General features: G+C 43.4%; 1 protein-coding gene across 1 annotated transcript in view; it reads right to left on the bottom strand.

The window, feature by feature from the left end:
* LOC119652819 (irregular chiasm C-roughest protein) overlaps positions 1-18,972 on the bottom strand; it is a 626,589-nt gene that overhangs the window by 11,430 nt on the left and 596,187 nt on the right. The window contains exon 19 of the mRNA XM_038057146.1: positions 17,378-17,475. Coding sequence (XP_037913074.1) covers positions 17,378-17,475 — 98 coding nt within the window. The remainder of the gene's footprint in view (positions 1-17,377; positions 17,476-18,972) is intronic.

The following is an 18,972-nucleotide window of genomic DNA, read 5'->3' as shown; positions in this document are numbered from 1 at the left end:
AGCTTAGGCAGGAAGAAGTCATCCGAAAGAATGAACGCGAGAGAAACCCCAATATTAACACGAGCGCAGAATAAATTTTGATCCAGCCCCCCGATGTAATACCAAATGGGACTCCGGCGGGGAGGGTGGAAAGAGAAGGAAGTGGTTTTAGTGGGTAAGAGTCTCGTGTGGCAGGAGCCTGTGGTCGCTTTTGAAGCTTTCCACCCTCCATTGGCAAAAAAAAAGAAAGTGGACAGAGGAAAGAGAACAGAGGATAGACGACTAAGGGCAGAGGACAGAGGACAGAGGGCAGAGGGCAGAGGGCAGACGACAGAGGACAGAGGACAGAGAACGGAGGACAGAGGACAGAGGACAGAGGACAGGGGACAGAGGACAGAGAACAGAGGACAGAGGACTAAGGGCAGAGGACAGAGGACTAAGGGCAGAGGACAGAGGGCAGAGGACAGAGGACAGAGGACAGAGGACAGAGGACAGAGGACAGAGGACAGAGGACAGAGGACAGAGGACAGAAGACAGAGGACAGAGGACAGAGAACAGAAGACAGAGAACAGGGTACAGCGGACAGAGGATAGGGGACACAGGGCAGCGGAGAGAGGACAGAGGACAGAAGACAGAGGAGAATTTGGGAAATAATCCATCCTAGAGTAGGAAGAACTGTAAAGAACTGGGTAATTTGAAAGTAAATTTCCTCCTATCCCCTTCGAGCCACTCAGAAATTTTAACATTGAGTTTATGAATCCATTGAGTACTGATTTGTTAATGTGTCCTCCATTGTATACGATTAAGATAACTTTAACTGATCAGGTTCTAACAGCGCTGCAGAACATCAGGTCTTTCAGACGATAAATCGAATGCAAATTTGGTAACGCCTCCAACCACTCCACTGTGACTCTGGCTGCTAAAATTGGATAACATTCTTGCAAGTGCCAGGTGGCGCAAGCCCCTTTGTGCCGAGCATATTCTAGGTGCCCTTAAGAGGTTTTTATTCAATCATCATTCCAGGTATCTGCTGGTCCGGTTAGAGTCGACCGTATATTCTCCACCTTCCACTTTTACAGTGTTTCTTTTCTGACGTTTGTTATCATGATCGTTTCTGATTTGTGGCCAGCCAGGGCTACCCCCGTCTTTCCAGCTGAGATTTTATTACTATCATTGTTTCTATGGCCGAGAGTTTCAAATTTGTTAGGTATTTTGCTTAAATAGCCAAGGTCTAATCATTTGGAAGGTCGACAGTCTCTTTTGGTGCATAAATAACAGGAGCGTCATTATACACCCGGTAGTTTCGTCGTTGTGACGACCGTCTCAATGGTGCTTTAATCCGGCCCGTACTTTCGCCCCCGGAGATAGTTCTTTTACAAACTAGACAAGTATTTATTCGCATTTATTTCAGCCAATGCGGTTTTAATCCGGTTCGAGTTGGTGGAGTTGATTGTTAAATTTATTGCACTTTTTGCCAGTGTGAGCATATCATTTGTGATGATCTTCACCGTAATAACCGTTTTGTTCATTCCTCTGGTAAAGTCCTCTGGGTAATATGGACGATCTTTTTTCGAGGGATATATTGGTCTGGATCATCGCGCATAACGTGGCTTTCTAGAAGACCTTCGACAACCGGAATAGTCTCCTTGGTGTTCTACGATAGCTCCCCTTGAAGTTCGATTTCCCTTTGACCTCCGTGTAGATTATACTATTGTCTCCAGGGTATATCCTTGAAAAGTGTATGTGCTCCTAAATATTCGCGGGAACCACGTTCGGCAGTGTCAGGTAGAATCCGTATGCTGACCTCTGTTGTTCAGCTGTTCCATTCAGAGATTCATATTTTACAATCGATTGCCCCGTCGCTGCCGCTATTGCTCCCTTAAGCTGGAATTTTCATTTCGACTTTCGACTGTTTTCCATCGGATTTATTCAATTCTAACACCAAACCTACCCTGCCCATAAATAATGATTGACGATTTTCCCCAGTACAGAGGCAACTTATTAGACATTGTCTCTTGTCTCTGCTGCGAACTGAAAGGGAGACAATTTTTTGTATTCATTGAGGGAGTTATGAGTCCAAGTTTGGTTTATGATGAGTCAGATCAATGAAGGCTAAAGTGTCTTTCAAGATTTAAGTGGGACGAATACGTCAATTTGGGACTACCTCAATCAACAAAAATGGATTCTTTTGTTTCACGCATTAGCGAAATTTAGATGAAGTTGGCATTCTTTGTGATCCAAGCATCAACGGACGTCTCAAATCCAAAATCTACGCCAGCGTCAATTGGGCTGTCGTCATCTAGGGTTCTGAGCGGGGGTCGACAACCAAAGACAACGAACGGCGCTTCGCGGTAATGGAGGCAAAAATATTGTGTTGCAACAGCCATGTAACCTAGCATGATCACATTCGAAATGAGGGTATCCGCGACGCTGCATCTGTTATGGGAAAATTGTGACGGAAACGTGTTCGATACTCGCCCTGATGAGAACTCATTTGCTAGGATTGGTCTGAGCATTGATTTCGATTCAGATATGAGAAAAACGATGGCTTAATACATACACTAAACGGTGATTTGTCAGTCTCTCTACTCTACTCAGATTAGGCCTATGACCCAGAATAACGGCGCCATCGGTCGAGACGGGCTTACCTTGCTAATAAATCGGTTTAAGGCGAAACCAAATGGGAGGGAAGGCTTAAGTCAGTTTAGGTTTGAGCGAGGCGGTTTTTAATGATTTATCTATTGCTATTTTATGTTTATCAGTGAATTCAAAAACCGATGAATTGAAGGCTGTCACTCATTTTTTATTCTGCTCGCAGAACAGAAGTAAGCCAAATTATGGTGAGCTGCCTTTACCCTGAAAAACCATCAATCATATTTCTGAGGGGGGGGGGGAGGTGGTCAGTGCACCAAAAGCATGAAAGACATGTTTTTTCCAATCAGTTTGACTGTCAACAATCGTGTATCTGTTTATGTATCTTTAGTATGAGTTTCCATATTGAAAAAGGCCCTCAATGTAGGGCTCCGAAACTTCGGCCACTTGGTTGACTATTGCAGTGCATCTCTGACGCAGTTGAGGGTTTTCCTCTTAAATATTTTAATGAGGACAGGTTAACGTGTTGTTTACCCCTTTTATATTCTATTTCGCGAAGTTCATTCATAGATGATGCATAAATGGCTACAGATAGGGTATCAATGTTCTCTTTTCAGGTTCGAAATGAGTCTTCGCCTTTAAAAGGGGCGGGAGGAGACGGGAACTTTTTAGACTGCTTCGGACATCCTTTCTATATATACTTTTGATCAGGGTTGATTGTTTGCACTTTACCTTTCTTACCTACGTCGATGTATGCGCATGTGTCTTTCTTCTACGTACAAGTTAGAAAGTGTTTCTAAAGTACCCAGCGCTGGAGAAGCCTGGTCGGCAGGGGGATCTGTTGATGGGACATGAAATTTGCCAGTGGAGATGTTATACACCAAAAAGGAGGATGGACTCCATTCCTGATTACGCATTTATGTGTTAGAAAACATTTTCCGGTAAATTTGCTTTTCGCATTGGAGCAACCCGACAGAGAACAGAGGCTTATGAACTTCTCGGCAAGTCTTGGGGAGAATTAAAGTTCATAGACACGAACAAATCACGATGCCACCGTCAAGATCCAGCTTTGTATCTACGGACTTTTAGCAGCTATTTATTGCATCCGTTTCAAAAATTTTATCGGCTTAAAAAGGATTTGACAACGACTCTCAATAATCAATTAACTCCTACTATTCTTCCCTCACAGTAAGTTTAAAAATTTTGATGGTGGTCCGGTTAGAGAAAGAGTCTTTCAAATGAAAGAATGTGGGTCTATTTTGACCATCTTCCAGCCCGCTAGCTATCGAGGGCTGATCCTTCTTGCCCAAATGATGCTACAGAAGAAATATAATATTTTCAAATTAGCATGAATACTTCATTTGGAGCCCCGCTTACCCTAAGGGTATACTTGGAAGCAAACTTGGCACCTTGATCAATAAATCGCTGGAAAAATGTACAAGCAGCATTGGATTGGAAGTTTTCTATTGGACAGGCTGGAAAGGTATTCTGATATTCTGACTATGTTATGGGTTTTAGGCGATTCTAAAAACTCGTTCATGGATCAGGCTGTGTCTGTAGCCAGATGGTCTATGGACATATCAGCGATGACAGAAAAATTTCGAGTCTTAGCGTATTTGTTAGTTGACCCCGGATTCTGGGAAACCTTGGAGCCTTTGAAGCCCTCTAGGAGTAACCATAGATTGAAAGCCTTTTTGTCTGAATTTTCCCAGTAATAAAGCTTGAAAAATGTCATTTCTCTTGATTATATAAAGGGCGGAATTTCTCACTGCCTCTCAACAACCAATTGACACCTATTATCCCCAAAGTTATTACTCAAATACCACATATGAAATTTACGATCCCACACGACCCCAAACAATTTGTACTACAAGCATCCCCCGAGCAGTATCTGTTATATCATAATGGATATATTACTCCCTGCATCTAACATCTTGCCTACCCAGTAAGTGAGTTCCCACCGCCAAATAACATTTCCTTCCCTATTCGCCGCCTCCAAATCAATTTTATCAACTCAGTGAAATTCCTTCCCTTGTTCTTTGCCTTTTCCGATGATATATTAAGCCATAAACAATTTCCCAATCATTACGAAAGATGATGATGATAATGATGGTGGCTATAGAGAAGCTTCGAGTGATGACAGCCATGATTTTGGCCCTCTTCATGAGACGACTTTCAGTTTTTAGCGAAGGACATGAGTGTTCTTCAGTCCCTAGAAAAGGGGGGTGGGCTGGGGAGGGGATAATAACAAAAGCAGCTAAGTAAACAGGAAAAAAATCCAATCATGTGAAGATGAATCTTTGTTGAAACATTAGACTCCATCCACTCGAAAATTAAACCGATAAATCATCACCTCTATCTACCTTTGCCGACAATCGAGAGGGTAGTCTTTAGCCAGCTTGCGTGGTAACATGGACCTGGTGGAGAGATCGAAGATTCCCCGGTGGTTGAGTAAAAGCTTCGTAAATCCCCGAAAAACACTTTAAAATCAAAAAATAAATTGAATTACATCAATTTTATCGAATTTCTCTGATGGCATGATTTAGAGTGCGGCAAGGATATTCGGTCCGGGGTGCTTTTTTCTCTCCGTTACAGGATTCTTGGCGCTTGTCCTTTTCCTCTTCTTTCCCGGATATCCATTGACTATTCTTGGCTGCGGGAAGACATTCTGCTACCGTGCATAGCTTTGATATTTTGTAAAATGTTAACAACTAGTTGGAAGGAGAGAGAGCATGAGATTTTGACGGCGTTGATGGTGATGCCAACTAAGCATTCTATATTGCGAACGACCGGTGTGGAAACATCTTGGATTTAAGGTTTTATCTCTTGGAGTATTTTGTGGCCACTGTGTTGGCATTGTACAGTGGCAAAGAAACGATTTATTTTTATTGCCCTACGACCATAACGACATGGATTCGAAAAAGGATTAAGACGGGACGAATGCCGTCCTTGCACATCGAACAGGGCTCCATCGACCCTCTATAGACTTACAATGCGGAAGATATATGGCGAGGGCAATAAAAAATACCACATCACCATAATGAGATATAAATGGTCATTGTATATGTAGATTCCTCCTTAGGCTGATTGAAAACACAGCTCAGTGGTCTGTAGAGCTGTCATCGATTTTGTACTGCGACATTTTCCCTTCCTAGAAAGTGGGTCCCGGAATGTAAAAAAAGTCCCAGACAAAATGTTTGATTAATGGGAGTTTTATTCATTGTGCAAGGATACGCTTCCATTCACTCGATCGGGTCAGTAACAGGAAAATGGTTTCAGTCCTTTGAGCCATGACTTGAGCGACGCAAATTGAATTCAAAGCCTTGTCGTCCGGCTCAAGGGTTCATGACGACATTGAATTTATAATGAACGACTCTGTGGGCTGGCGGCTGGTCATGTTGGTTATCTTGTCTATTAAGTGCTGATATTTATTACAATGGTTGAATATATTCAGGGCCGGTATGCCATCTTCCTAATTTTATAAAAATATTTTACGGCGGCCAGCTGACGGCTACGGAACGACCAATTCGGTATGAAATTACTTCTTTGACGAGGCTGTCCAATCAGGATATTTTTTCGCTCCTGGAAAAATGCAATTTTCAAGGAAATTTTCTCCGGGATGGATGGGTGGATCCAATGATGCAGGAAAATTGATTTTGCATGAAAAAAGTTTGATAGAGTTTGTCGATAGGTTTCGTTTTTACTAAGGAACCGGGGCTGCAGTTTCCATCGAGTGGTCCTTCAATCATAGTGGATGTTTGTTTTTCACGAAGTGATGGCGTAGAACGAAAATCACTGTCAAAATGCAAACAATAAGGGAGTTGTTTGTGATGCAAGATAAATAAAAAGAGCTTTGCTGACAGTCGAGATACTTTCAGAGGCTCTGGAAAAATTAGCTGGTAAAAAGTCTACATGAATTTTCATTGGAGCAGGTTGGCTAGACTTGGATAGAGTATCCTGGGACTGATGGTTCTAAGAAATAACAAAATGAGATAGTAGTCCTTAGAAAATTGCTTTCAGTGGACAGTTGTCCTGTTGAAGGGACCATCGGAAAGGGAGCCGTAAAGAATTGTGGTAAAATAAGATTAACCTCCATCCTTAAAAGTTGCACAATGAGGCACTCTGTCGTCTATGGAAAGGACAGAAATAGCCAATCAGATACGTCTTTCAGAGCTTTCCCAAATTTGAGGTGAGAGTACCCGTCTATGCCTAGTGTGGTTTGACATTCGTAGAGTAGATGAGAATTAAGGAGGGTCGGAAGGAGCCAAAATCAGAAGAGCAAGATAATATAAAGCACGAAAATTTGGTAGCCCAATTGGCGACTTTACGGCGTGGGTGTCAAAACAAGATTATTTTCGAAAGTCACTTTGAGCTCCTGGTACGAGAGGTACATCTGACAAGAGAGTGGAAAAAGCAAGTGGGTGAGGGTCTGACTGAGGGGCAGAGCAAATGGCACTTGCTGACAGTTAGTGCTAATTCAATAGCAGAGTATTCGCAAACCAGGGTGCCTAGGTTTGATTGCAAGGAGACTGTCTATAGGATAAAGCGGAAAATTGCTTAGAGACGTCGGCATTCAGCAAACAGGGACAAGTAAGAAAAGGTGGCGGCCGTTGATAAAAAATAAAAAAAAAGGACCCTGAATAGAGTCGTGTGGGACACCAGAGGCGAGAGAGACAGACAGGGATGTCCAGCCATCAAAATAGACGTAACAACATCGGGTGAACATGTATGAGGCAAACCATCTCGCAAGTGATAGCACAGGAGGAGAGGAGCGGAATAGAATGGTAATTCTCAACAAGTGTGCCATCGTCGTCAGTTTCGCGCCTAGGAGGACCTTATTGAAAATGATAGAGAGAGAGGAAGGAAACGGACTGACCAACTTTAATGAAAAAGAGGATTGGAAGACCGTTGTGACCAAGGCCAACTATAGCGTCAAGGTTGCCAATGGGGTACTTGCCTAGAAAAGGGATGGAAAGGTATTTCAGGAGATATACCAGGAGATATCGGGTGGGCATCTTGTCGTGAGAGAAAAGAAGCGAATTTGATGAAAGAATTAAATTGTCGGGTAGGATTGCAGGAGTTGCGGAACTGAGACCAGAAAGAGGTGAGATCCGCGCGCTTCAGTGAAGCTTCGACGCTAGCTAGATATTTTTTTCTGGACTTAACTATTAGCGATTTGACCGCAGAGTTTTGAAGAAAAAAACAAGTTAGCAGAAGTTCCAGAAATTAAGGACTTTTTCTTAGCAGTTAGTTTTTGACAAAGTTTTTGTGGACTTCAGTGGTGAACCAGACTGGGTAAGAGCGCGAAGACTTAGGAAAGGAGGGCCATGACAAGGAAGGAGATCTAACAGAATGGTATTCAAGGTGCTGAGTACTTGGTCATAAGTTAATTTAGGGAAGAAAGGAGCCCATTTGATTGTCGTCAGGTCTGGGTTCAGCCTTCGAACCGCGACTTATAGAAGATAAACTACCGCCAGTGGAGTGAGAGATTTGAGCATCAAATTCGGGAGCAAAAGGGAACTGGGAAAAGCAGGGTATTGGTTGGAGAGGACAAAATCAAGAGAGCGATTTTCTGGAAAGGTGTAATTTGTTGGCGGCACATTATTTCATGAAAGTGGATAAAGCAGCAAGGATAGAAGACCGGGAGTACTAGAGCAGTAGTCGTTGCCCATATAACGACGAAATATATACGCGATACCATAAGCGTATGGAATCCAGTCCGGAAAGTCAATAAGGGCGGTATATATAAAAGAAGTTGATGTTGATGGGTATTAGGTCAAAAGAGCATAGGAAGATTAAAATCGTCACAGAGGGTGAAAGTAAGAGAGGGAAACAATATGGTTAGGATTTCGGATAATCAGTAGAAAAAACCTTCGTACAAGAGATTGGAGCCTGAGGCAACGGAAATATACGCAGGATATGACAAAGGGATATGTGCTTGATGGAATGGCTCATGACGTGATAGAGTCGTGGGGTGAAAAAGAGAAGGAAAAAATGGTTTCAGCATGGGAAGGCGACTTAACAGCAGCTGGGGCGCCTTCACCCGTTGACTTGCCAGATTCAACGTTTCTGGCATAATGAAAGGCAGAGTAACCATCGAAGCTCGGGGTCTGAAATTCTGTCATCCAACCAGGAAATGTGAGTAACTCAACAGCTTGGTACTCAGAAGATCTTATGCTATTTGAAAAATCATTCAACGTCAATGAGGTAGATAGAAAGGTCGAACATTTTCTCATAGTTTGGTCGTTTGAGAAGGGTTGTGGCAAAAGGATGGGAGACCACGTTGGTAGTGGGGATTTGCCATTTTGAAGGAGGCTATCACTCGGTTGACAGAGCCATCCTTTGTGAGTTTCACAAATCAGAGAGTCGTTTGAGGTGGTGTAGTAAACTCTCTTCAGCAAGAGTAGCTGAGGCAAGAGGCTGTTGTTGACGGTAGATATTGCCTGCAGTTCAGCGATGGCAAGCATTGATAAGGCGCTGACGGTATTCGTGGAGGTGCCAGTTCAGCGATAGCAGGATATTTGCAGTTTTGCGTAGTGTAGTCGATATTGAGTGGAAATGGTGCCGCTCGGAAGGTAGCCGGTTGCTGGACGTGGTTTAGGCTAGAAGTACCATTGGGCTAGCGCGATCTTTTGTAGTTTGTAGTTGAAATAGTGACTGTCAGACGTAGGGCGGGGGGATAAGCAGGCCAAGGCAACTTAGGTATGACGCCAGCGTTCTAAGCTCCAGTTGCAAATAGGTTATCTGTAGGTAGAAGAGGCTGCTTGAGGTTGCAGACTGATGGAACTGCTGCAACTGCTTCTTGAATCGCCGCTAAAGTTGCCGTGTGTTTATGTTGAGCGAGAGCTTCAACACATGCGGGGGGAGGAACATAGCTGAGGAGAATGGAGAGACAATGCAAAGAGTTTAGGGACCCTGACTGCAAGTTGAGAGCATCAAAGGTGGCTTTATGGAAGTTTAAGATAGCTAGTTTATCCGCAGGATGAAAGTCGGGCGGATGAGGTTGCGGGCCTTTATTTTGGCATACGGGGGAGAACAAGGAAGAAGGACGAAGTAATGCTTGAGAATATTGAAAAGGAGGAGTGCCCGGCTAACGGATTTTTTGGTGTTGGTGTTGAAGTGAGAGATGAAATTAGTATTCATGATAGAAGAGAGTAGTAGGAAAAATTAGGGGGAACTGAAAGGATTGCAGAGTGAAACGAAGAGGACGGAACGTTACAACGGGGAAAGCAAGAACAAGGGAAGTATGCCCAAGAAACAATAAACGGAACAATGTTAGGCGGAACGACTCGTAAGACAATATAATCATAAGAGGAACTGGAGTTGCAGAAAAGAGGTTTGGCGGTGAAGAGACGTTTATTTAGAATCATAACTATTCCACGATGCATCTTCGTCCTCGTTATAGCGAGAAGATGATCGGTGCAGTTAGCTGTTGAGCAAATGCAGATAGATGAAACGCAGCCGGTTTGGTTCTAAAAGCCCTAAAATTTGTCGCCTGTGTCTGTGACATTGTTGGGTATTAGCACTTTGTTCGAAATGCCATGTTCGACTTTTACTGCGATTTGAAGCACCGCCGACGGCTATCATCCAATTTCTATGACCTCTCGAAAGGGTCCTTTTCCGAGGGGAAGGCGGAATAGAATCCTAACTATTGTTGGAATTACAATTAGTCAGCTTCGGGAGACCTGTTATCAAAGGTCGGCTGGAAGGGGGGGGGGCTGTTAGAGGTTCGGTATAGTTACTAGAAACAGGTAGGGGTTTTATGGTGGTTGTGATAAGCACGAATTACCAGAGGCTAAGCTTATTATAAGCTCACGGTTCCAATTTGATAATTTCCAAGCTTTCCATTTTGCCCCGATTTGTTGTATCCTTGTTTTACAAAATGATAAATGTTGCAGAGCTTTCCTGTTTACGCGTTGCGAACTCCCTTTATTTGATCTATGCAGTTAGAAGCGCTGCAACACCTTAAGGTTCGATTTAGGAGATTATTATGAGGATATTATTCCTGCAGCGGGTGGCATTGGAATCCAAAGATTTCGGGTCATTCGTAGGAATGTGATACGTTACTGGGTGGGGTTCCTCCCTCAAATGACAGATCAGTCGTGATGTTAAGGAAGAATCTTTGGTAAGGCCAAGATTTATAGGATGGCCGTTGACCAATCGGCTTGTGTCATTACAAAAAGCGCCCAACGTGCCACCGTTGCATTTTGCTGGAGCTTCAATATTTGTGGGCGGATCTTCACAGCCAATTTCGTCATCTTCTTAGGTTTTTGGGATAATTCTCCCTTCTTGGTCGTCTCCGGCACGTATGATGACCGGTAACCATCTCCAATCACATTATGCCCTTACAAATGAATGGGCTGGGACCTTATGATCAGAGGCAACTTTTCTACTCTCCAGCTAGCACGGTTCCAGAGCTGTGTAAAACCGACTCTCTAATCAACCTACTTTAACTCTAACAATCAAGTAACCAAACCAAACTTTCTAACCAATTGCGTAGTTATTCTTTTGAATCTGGAGAGGGTGTTGATATGAAGAATACCTCAGGAAATCTTCATTCTGAGGATCGAGACTTTGGTTTAGATTAGATCTGCTGAAATTGCGGAATTGATTGGACATGTGTATGAAGACTATTGGGAAAATGCTAAAGTCTTTTGATACGGTTGTAGGCTCTCGAACACTCGTAAGCCCTTGTGTCCAAAATGTCGAGCTAAAGAGCTCAGTCCCAATCATCAGGGCATGTATGAGACTATTTGGACTGCGAAGGCATTACAACAACGTCTTCCACATTAACTTCGAAAGTTATTGTGTAGAAGCGGTCCGACACTTTAAATATGATATATCCAACCACTTATTGTTTCCAGGAGGCCGTTGCGCGTGGGACTGCAGCTATGCCAAGCGGGATTTTTTTTGGATATCCGAGGCAAAAACCCAAGGGTTTTACCCTTCGTCTACATCAGTATTGACGGCGGATAATGCATAACTGTCATCTCTACTACTCTGCCTTTCTCACAAGACGGCCCAGCCATGACAAATACTCCAAAGGTTGCTATAACGCGGGCCTAATTCTGGCACAAAATCTTCGAAATATGCAATGTCAATTTCAGCACACTCAATCCCTGCAACTTGCCGACTAGTAGTGGCTCCAAAACTAATCCAGTGCTTTGGAGTTACAAATGATATATGCATGCTGATACCGCAACTTCAAAATGCCATTCATGCCTAAATGTGCAAAGCGTTAGCACGATTTCTTCTGACGAGGACGTGCGAAATCACAGACAAATCGTCTTTTCGGAGGTCAGTTATGCTTTCCCTAATATGAAGAAAGGTATCTATTGCCTTCGGAGTTCAAGTGCTTTTGTTCAAACAGCTGGCAATTGAATTTCGGGATTGGCACCTCGTGGTCGTTGGAAGCCTTAAAAATTGAATAGAGCTCAGCCTTGTGCGTGTTAGTCTCGGAATGTGGAATACAAAGCCTTTGATGGATGGTTTTGGCGCAGCTTCGGAGAACTTATATTTTTGGCCGTTTCATGACTGCTCTAGATAAACGTAAGCAAAATGACAAATAAAAGAAATCAGTTCCAAGAGGAGAAAGAACTCAATTAAAGTTTTAAATAAATAATGGATTATAGGTCAAATAATCAGGCAGATTGGCTGCAATAATTGGCTACCAATTTTCCAAAGACAATCGCAAAAATTATATTCGCATTATTGAAAACAAAATGCGAAATGGTGGTCAGTTATTGTGGCAAGTACTTTTGCGATTTTTTCTTCTTTTTCTTCAGTCTTTGTCCCGTTCACAAGCGGGGTCGGCTCGTCGTGATTGGTTTCGCCATTTGGCTCTATCGAATACCTGATCTAGGTCCAACCTCGAGGTTTTTAAATCCGCATCCAGAGTATCAAGCCACCGTTGTTTCGGTTGGCCTTTTTGTTGTTTACCATCGACTTCGATGTTCAAACCAATCTTGGCAAGTGAATTCTCGTTAGTACGAATTGCGTGACCATATCATCGAAGACGCCTCTCTCGCAGTTTTTCCATGATCGGTGCAACCCCATAACGATCGCGGATATCCTCATTTCGGATGTGATCTAAACGTGTGACGCCACTAGTCCAATGTAGCATCTTCGTCTCCATTACTGCAAGACGTCGTTCATTGTCTTTTATAGTCGGCCAACACTCAGAACCATAGAGAGCAACTGGACGGACAACATTGCGGTAAGTTTTAGAGTTGAGACGTTCTTTGATACGTCGATCACAAAGAACACCAGTTGTGGAACGCCACTTCATCCAGGTTGCGTTAATGCGTGAAGCAATTTCATAACGCAGTTCCCATTGGCTGATAGCGTCGACCCGAGGTATCTAAATCGCTCAGTTCTGGCTGCCGCTGACAGTGATTGTGCCTGTTTCATTGGGATCGGTCGTCAAAAATTCAGTTTTGTTTAGATTCAATCTGAGACCGTGTTGCATGAGACGATCATTCCATTTTTGGGCAAGTTGCTCGAGATTATTTTTGCTACTAGAAGCTTGGAAAAGATCATCTGCATAAAGCAGTATGTAGGGCGCTGGACGTTAGATGTCCCGTGTGACGATGCCCATAGCAAGAGCAAAGAGGAGTGGTGAGAGGACGCTTCCTTGATGAACACTAACAGAGACACGAAGCGGTATCGATATACCGAACTTTACTTTTCGGATCGTGGTAGAGCAATTGAACCCAGCGCACGAGTTCTTCTGGCAGTAAGTGTTGTCGTAGAGAATACCAGATGAGTTCATGTGGCATACGGTCAAACGTTTTCTCTAGATCCAGAAAGGCAATGTAAAAAGGGCGATGCTTTTCACGGTGTTTCTCCATGAGTAACCGCGCAGCGCGTATTGCGTCAGTAGTTCGGCAGTTTTTGACAAATCCGGCTTGATTCGCGGTTATTTCAACGATTTCGCGAATACGGTTGTCAAGAATGTGTTAAAAAATCTTCATGGTATGGGAAAGTAACCGGATCGGACGGTAATTTGAACATTCTGCTGGACTATCTTTCTTTTTCAATATTGGAACAGTGGTACTTTCTCTTCCTTCTCTTCTCTTTTTATTACTTCCTCGACCTCAGTTGCGGTGACAGTTAAGCCCATGGTGTTTAACGTAGGTATCTGTCGTGGTCCTCTTCACACACGGATTGATTTTGTGACCACAATCAGAGCCCCGCTGAGACAAGCAACAATGGTACCAGTCTATACCAAGCGCATGGCTTAGTATTCATACTGGTGGATGCAAGAATTACCTAAATCTCTACCGAACTAAGGAGTACGGCATCCGTGTTGAAACGTAACACCACGCCGAGACCCGAAGGTCTCTTCTCGCTTCAGCGCAACCACCATGAAATTCCCACTAGGGGGGGCTAATTGCAAAAAACCGAGCTGTACTCACATACAACAGGAGTTCACCCGAAGTATGAGAGTCCAAGGGCTATCCCGGTTTCTATTGTACCAGTATACCCCTGGTAAGGTTTCGTGACCAATTTGCCACTTCAGATGAGACCCCGTGCAAACTCGGGTCTGATCGTCCTAGTTAGGCCTTTGGAGCATTCGCCTACTGCATCACGGCCGGCAAACCAAAGTGAGTACAGCGTCTGCCTGTGCCATCACTGTGGAGGTTCTCCTCGGCCACTTGGTTTTGGTTTGGCCGACAGGGTTGCCGCCCCGTCTTCCTCACCGCCACCTCTGAGCACCAGTTGCGCTGACAGGTGGAACTGCTCCAAATGCCGGCAATGATTGTGGAAGTGAAGGATGAGCAAATTCTTCAGTTGAAATCTCTTGAAGTATTCTCCCCATCTATCCGTTGCGGCGCGACGGTTGGTAAGCAAAGTACCGTTCTTGTCATTAACACAACAGAAGTGTTCGATATCCTGTGTACGTTCGCTGCGGATTTTAGCAAGTCGGTACAGATGTCTCTCGTCATCCCGAGTGTCCAGCTTATCGTGGAGTCTTTTGTAATGGTCCGCTCGGGTGACAGTGACTGGCTTCCTGGTTGGCTTTCTTATAAATTTGCCAATTGGCCAACGTTTTATCGTCGAGAAATTTGTGGTAGAGGCGTTTCTTTTCCCGGACCTTCATTTCAACATCATTATTCCAAAGCCAAGTATCTCGGTTGATGTACCGCTTACCTGGCTTGGTGACCCCGAGGGTTGCAGTGACCGCTTTGTGGATCGTGTCTTTCATTTGGTTCCATGATGCGTCCACATTCGTAATGGTCGGTAATCGTTTGAGTAAGATCATTTCTTCTTTCTTCTCACGAAATCGCCAACATTTAATGCACCGCGGGCCAATGCGTTTCTCACGCTGTTTTATCTGTGGCTTAATCTGCAAGACGGTCTCATAGGGAACGACTTTGCAATCAGTGACAGTGATAAAATGTTGGCGTCTTATGAGAATATAGTCCATTTGCGTTTTACTGTCCTAACTGTAAAATGTAGGAAAATTAGTCAATTGTTTGATGAACCACGTATTCATAAGAACAAGGTCATGGGTGCCCGTAAAATCGATTATACGCTCGCCACCCTTATTGCGTGCTCTGAACCCTTTTCTCCCATGGCACCTGCTACCGTCTGCTTTTTCACCCACATCGCCATTAAGTCACCGGCCATGATGATATTGTCGTCAGAAGGCGCGTGACAAATCTTTTCATCGAGAAGTTGCCAGAAGGTATTTTTCTCGGCATTAGATCGACCTGTCTGTGGTGCCTATGCGGTGAAGAAATGAATAATACGATCAGCTGATATAACGATGAGATTCATCAACCGATCATCAAGTCGCTCGTCTTTTTTAATGGCATCACGGAAACCCTCTGAGATGTCAATGTCAACACCATATTGAGTGTGTGGGCTACCAAAATAGAGAAGTTTATAGCCATTTTTACCGTGTTCGCTTTTAATGTCGCAGCTTTTGGCGCCAAACCATCGGGTTTCTTGCCGAGTGCAGATATCAATGCGTCTTTTCCGAAGGGCTCTTCTGAGTTTCTTGGCCTTTCCAATTAGGGCACCAGCATTTATCGCGCAGACACGTATTTGTTTTGTCCGGATTAACTTGTTTACGTCCTGGCGCCGTCCATAGGTTGAAAACTCTTGCCCATTTCTCGACTGGACCGGGGCCCGTCCTGCCGCGTCGACTCATCATCTTGTTTCTGACGACATTGTATTCATTTTCTTGGTCGGCCTGTCGCGGGACCTGTGATCAAGAGAGATCAGGTAGGATTTAGCATAGTGGAATAACTCCAATTAGACTCTATTTCTCTCTTTCACTGATATCTTGCGCTTTAACAATTGAAAAAAAATCATTCAGCAAAAGAGGAATGAAGGACATTTAAGCAGTAGGTGGCCCACTAACCACTAACATTATGTATGTTAGAGTGAGATAGCACGATGGAGCTTTTGGGATCGGACAAGGGATACCTTTCCATGCATAATTACAAAAACTCCCAATTTTAAGAGACTCCTTCCTCTGCTTTAGTCTTATTTTGACAGACTTTTGCAAGTCTCATGCTGGGCGCCGTTTGTAATGAACAAGCGGGGAATGGATAACTAGATGTGCGTTTTAGGTGACTTCTAAACAGGGCTAAAAGAATGACTCTGTCTCTACGGAACAACACAACATTCTCAAACGCTCGGGTCACTGCATAGTTTCAGCTGTTATGAGTAAAATGGAGGAAGATCTGGGAGAATTGTTTGGAAATCTTTTGTGGATTTAATTGAAACAATACCGACTGGAGCTAGAAGGCCAATCTAGTTATGATAGTTTTCCCTGGAAAAGGGAATTTAATTTCGAAAAATCGTTCCTCCAACGCCTGATGTGTATTGGTAGGAAAACTTTCTCTAGCAGAATAAGAGCAACGTGCCAATACCCTTCCACTCAAGCTGTAAGCTGTCCTGTTAAATACGAATTTGAATACAGGGAAATTGAAGGAAGGTTAGTCCACAAAATACAAATGTAGCCAACTGAAAAAATGTCAAATTTCAAAGGACGTCGTGCCAATAGCAGACCTTTCTCAACCCCATCTCGGCTGTCAGTCCTCTACTGGGAAAATTCGCCCCATACAATGTATCCAACCTTCAGAACTGGCAATTGCGAGCAAGTATCCTCGCGAATCGTTACCCATAAGTTTATCACAGGACATAAAAGCGGATCTCCCGAGAGTGCCCTTATTGAAGGGATGTCGACAACGATGACAAGGAAGCAAACGGGATAAAAAACATATTCCATGTGCAAATATTCACTTTTTTCCTCTGCTTTCTAAATGTAACGATAAATGCCAGGACAACATTTCAAATTTCGATCATGTCATGTGGAAAAAATTGAGAAGTTATTCATTCATTCGTTCGTCCTTGTTCGTTCGATCGTTTGCTTTCGAGTTCATTCTGAGGGAAATATCTGAAGGTGAAATTGGCAGGGAAAACTGTTCGGAAATGAAGAGTTTTACAGCAGATTGAAATGAATTTTAGCGCACGGGTGTGCACACATAACATATTTGTCGCTTGAGGTATTGACATTTTTGTATAATAGCTACTTTGCGGAAACCTTTCAGGATTTTTTCCAGGTGATAAAATCTTATTTATTCGTTTAGCGAGGACGGAATGAATTTGCTTCGAGTAATTTTAGCGGAAAGCAAATGGAAATGACATGCTCCGAGTTGCATGGAATGTTGAACCCACATTGGGCGCCAGAATTGAATTCGCATTGATTGAGTTTGTTTCAAGGATTTCCAAGTTTAAAATTCGAGGAAGCGAGAAAAACAAAGGTTGAAGGTTAAATTGAGATACTTACGTTCGAGCTAGGCGACCATTTTGTTATAGGTGGCGGCGTGAAGTGGTGATGCTCCCCGCTACTGCCGTTCGAATTAACGCCGCCTCCACCGCTTCCAACTGTAATCGATTCACCGCCCCCGGGGATGCATATTAACATTGATTGCGTGTTGACAATATCGGCAGCGAAAATTCCAATCATTATTTAATGTGAAATGTGAAATTTTTCAGGATTTCGGTGAGCAGCCACAGTCCGGGATCCAGTCGTATACCCGCGAGGTCACCGATGGATGGAAGCACGTTCAATTGTGTAATACAAACCGAAGCGTAGCGAATGCGGATGAGTGAATGGAACAAAAACAAAAATGTGTTATATTACATTAAATATTTATGGAATTCAAAATTGAGCATGGCAGAGCATCATTGTATAAATATTCATGGCATTTAGAACATGTCAGCAGTGGATGAAAAAACAGAAGGGATCGGGGGATTTATAATTGGGTGACTTGGGGCTTAGGGTGAGTAAGTCACGGTTGGGTTTCCTTTTTTTGTTCTCCGGCATTTTTGTTCTTTGGGTGAGTTGTGTTCATTTGTTTCGTTTCTTCCGGAAAATTTTATCCAGTCTCATGTAATATGCAATAATCTTCTTTTTTTGGGGGAGAATTCAAGGGAATGAACGTTTAAAGGCAATACTTGTTCTCTTTATGTTTGTGTTTTTCGTCAGCTGGGTTAACACGATTGTAGGAAAATATGTTAGAAAGCATGGGACAAGGGCATGGAATGGGTGGAGGGATTTGCAGCAGGACCTAATGACGTATTGTGAAAAACATCACCAGGATTGTCAACATATTTATTTTGAATGAGTTATGAAACGAAGTCAACAGGATTGAATTGAAAAGGCTACGTTTCCATACTTCTTTAAGAAAATATTATTACCGGAAATCCATAAGAGTAGAGGGGGAGGGGTGGGAAAGAGCGAGTGCAATACGGTGGGTAAGTGGGCTGCGTTGTCACTGGGCTGTCACTCATTCGGGACTTTCCTAGAAATCTACAAAAATATTCTTTATTCTTTATAATTATTTGGCATCCCCCTATCGTCTTTTTAGAAAAAACTGTGATTTTATTGTGTAAACTAGAACTACCACCTCAACTTTCACCTTCTAGTAAAGCACATCGAACTCGGTGTCATCACAGTCAATAAGGACGCTAGTTACGTCATAAGCTGAGCAACCATCCTCCGTGCAGTGTGTGTTTGAGGTGGGGGAGAGGCAAAGCCTCGGAGCACTCAGACCTTAGTGGTCCATTCCCTCGTCTAATGGAATATCCGGGATTCGTTTATGTATCGCAGGATTTCCGTTAATGGATGTGATGCTATCCGCTGCAGTTGGAGCACATCAGCACCAAAAACCTAAAACACGATGTCTGATGCGTCCATAGGCGGGACACTCACATAGAAAATGTTCCGCGGATTCCGCTTCATCATTGCAGGATGGTCACGTACCTTCTTGGATAATTCCTATTCTCAGCTAGTGAATTATGGCCAGTCAGAATGCTCACAATACTTCTGCAAGTCTTCTTGCTTTTAGACAGGATAAACTTTGCAGTATGTTTGTTTGG

Source organism: Hermetia illucens, chromosome 3 (assembly GCF_905115235.1).
Source record: "Hermetia illucens chromosome 3, iHerIll2.2.curated.20191125, whole genome shotgun sequence".
NCBI lineage: Eukaryota > Metazoa > Arthropoda > Insecta > Diptera > Stratiomyidae > Hermetia > Hermetia illucens.
Note: the sequence above shows the minus strand (reverse complement) of the source record. Positions and strands in the feature narration are given on the sequence as shown.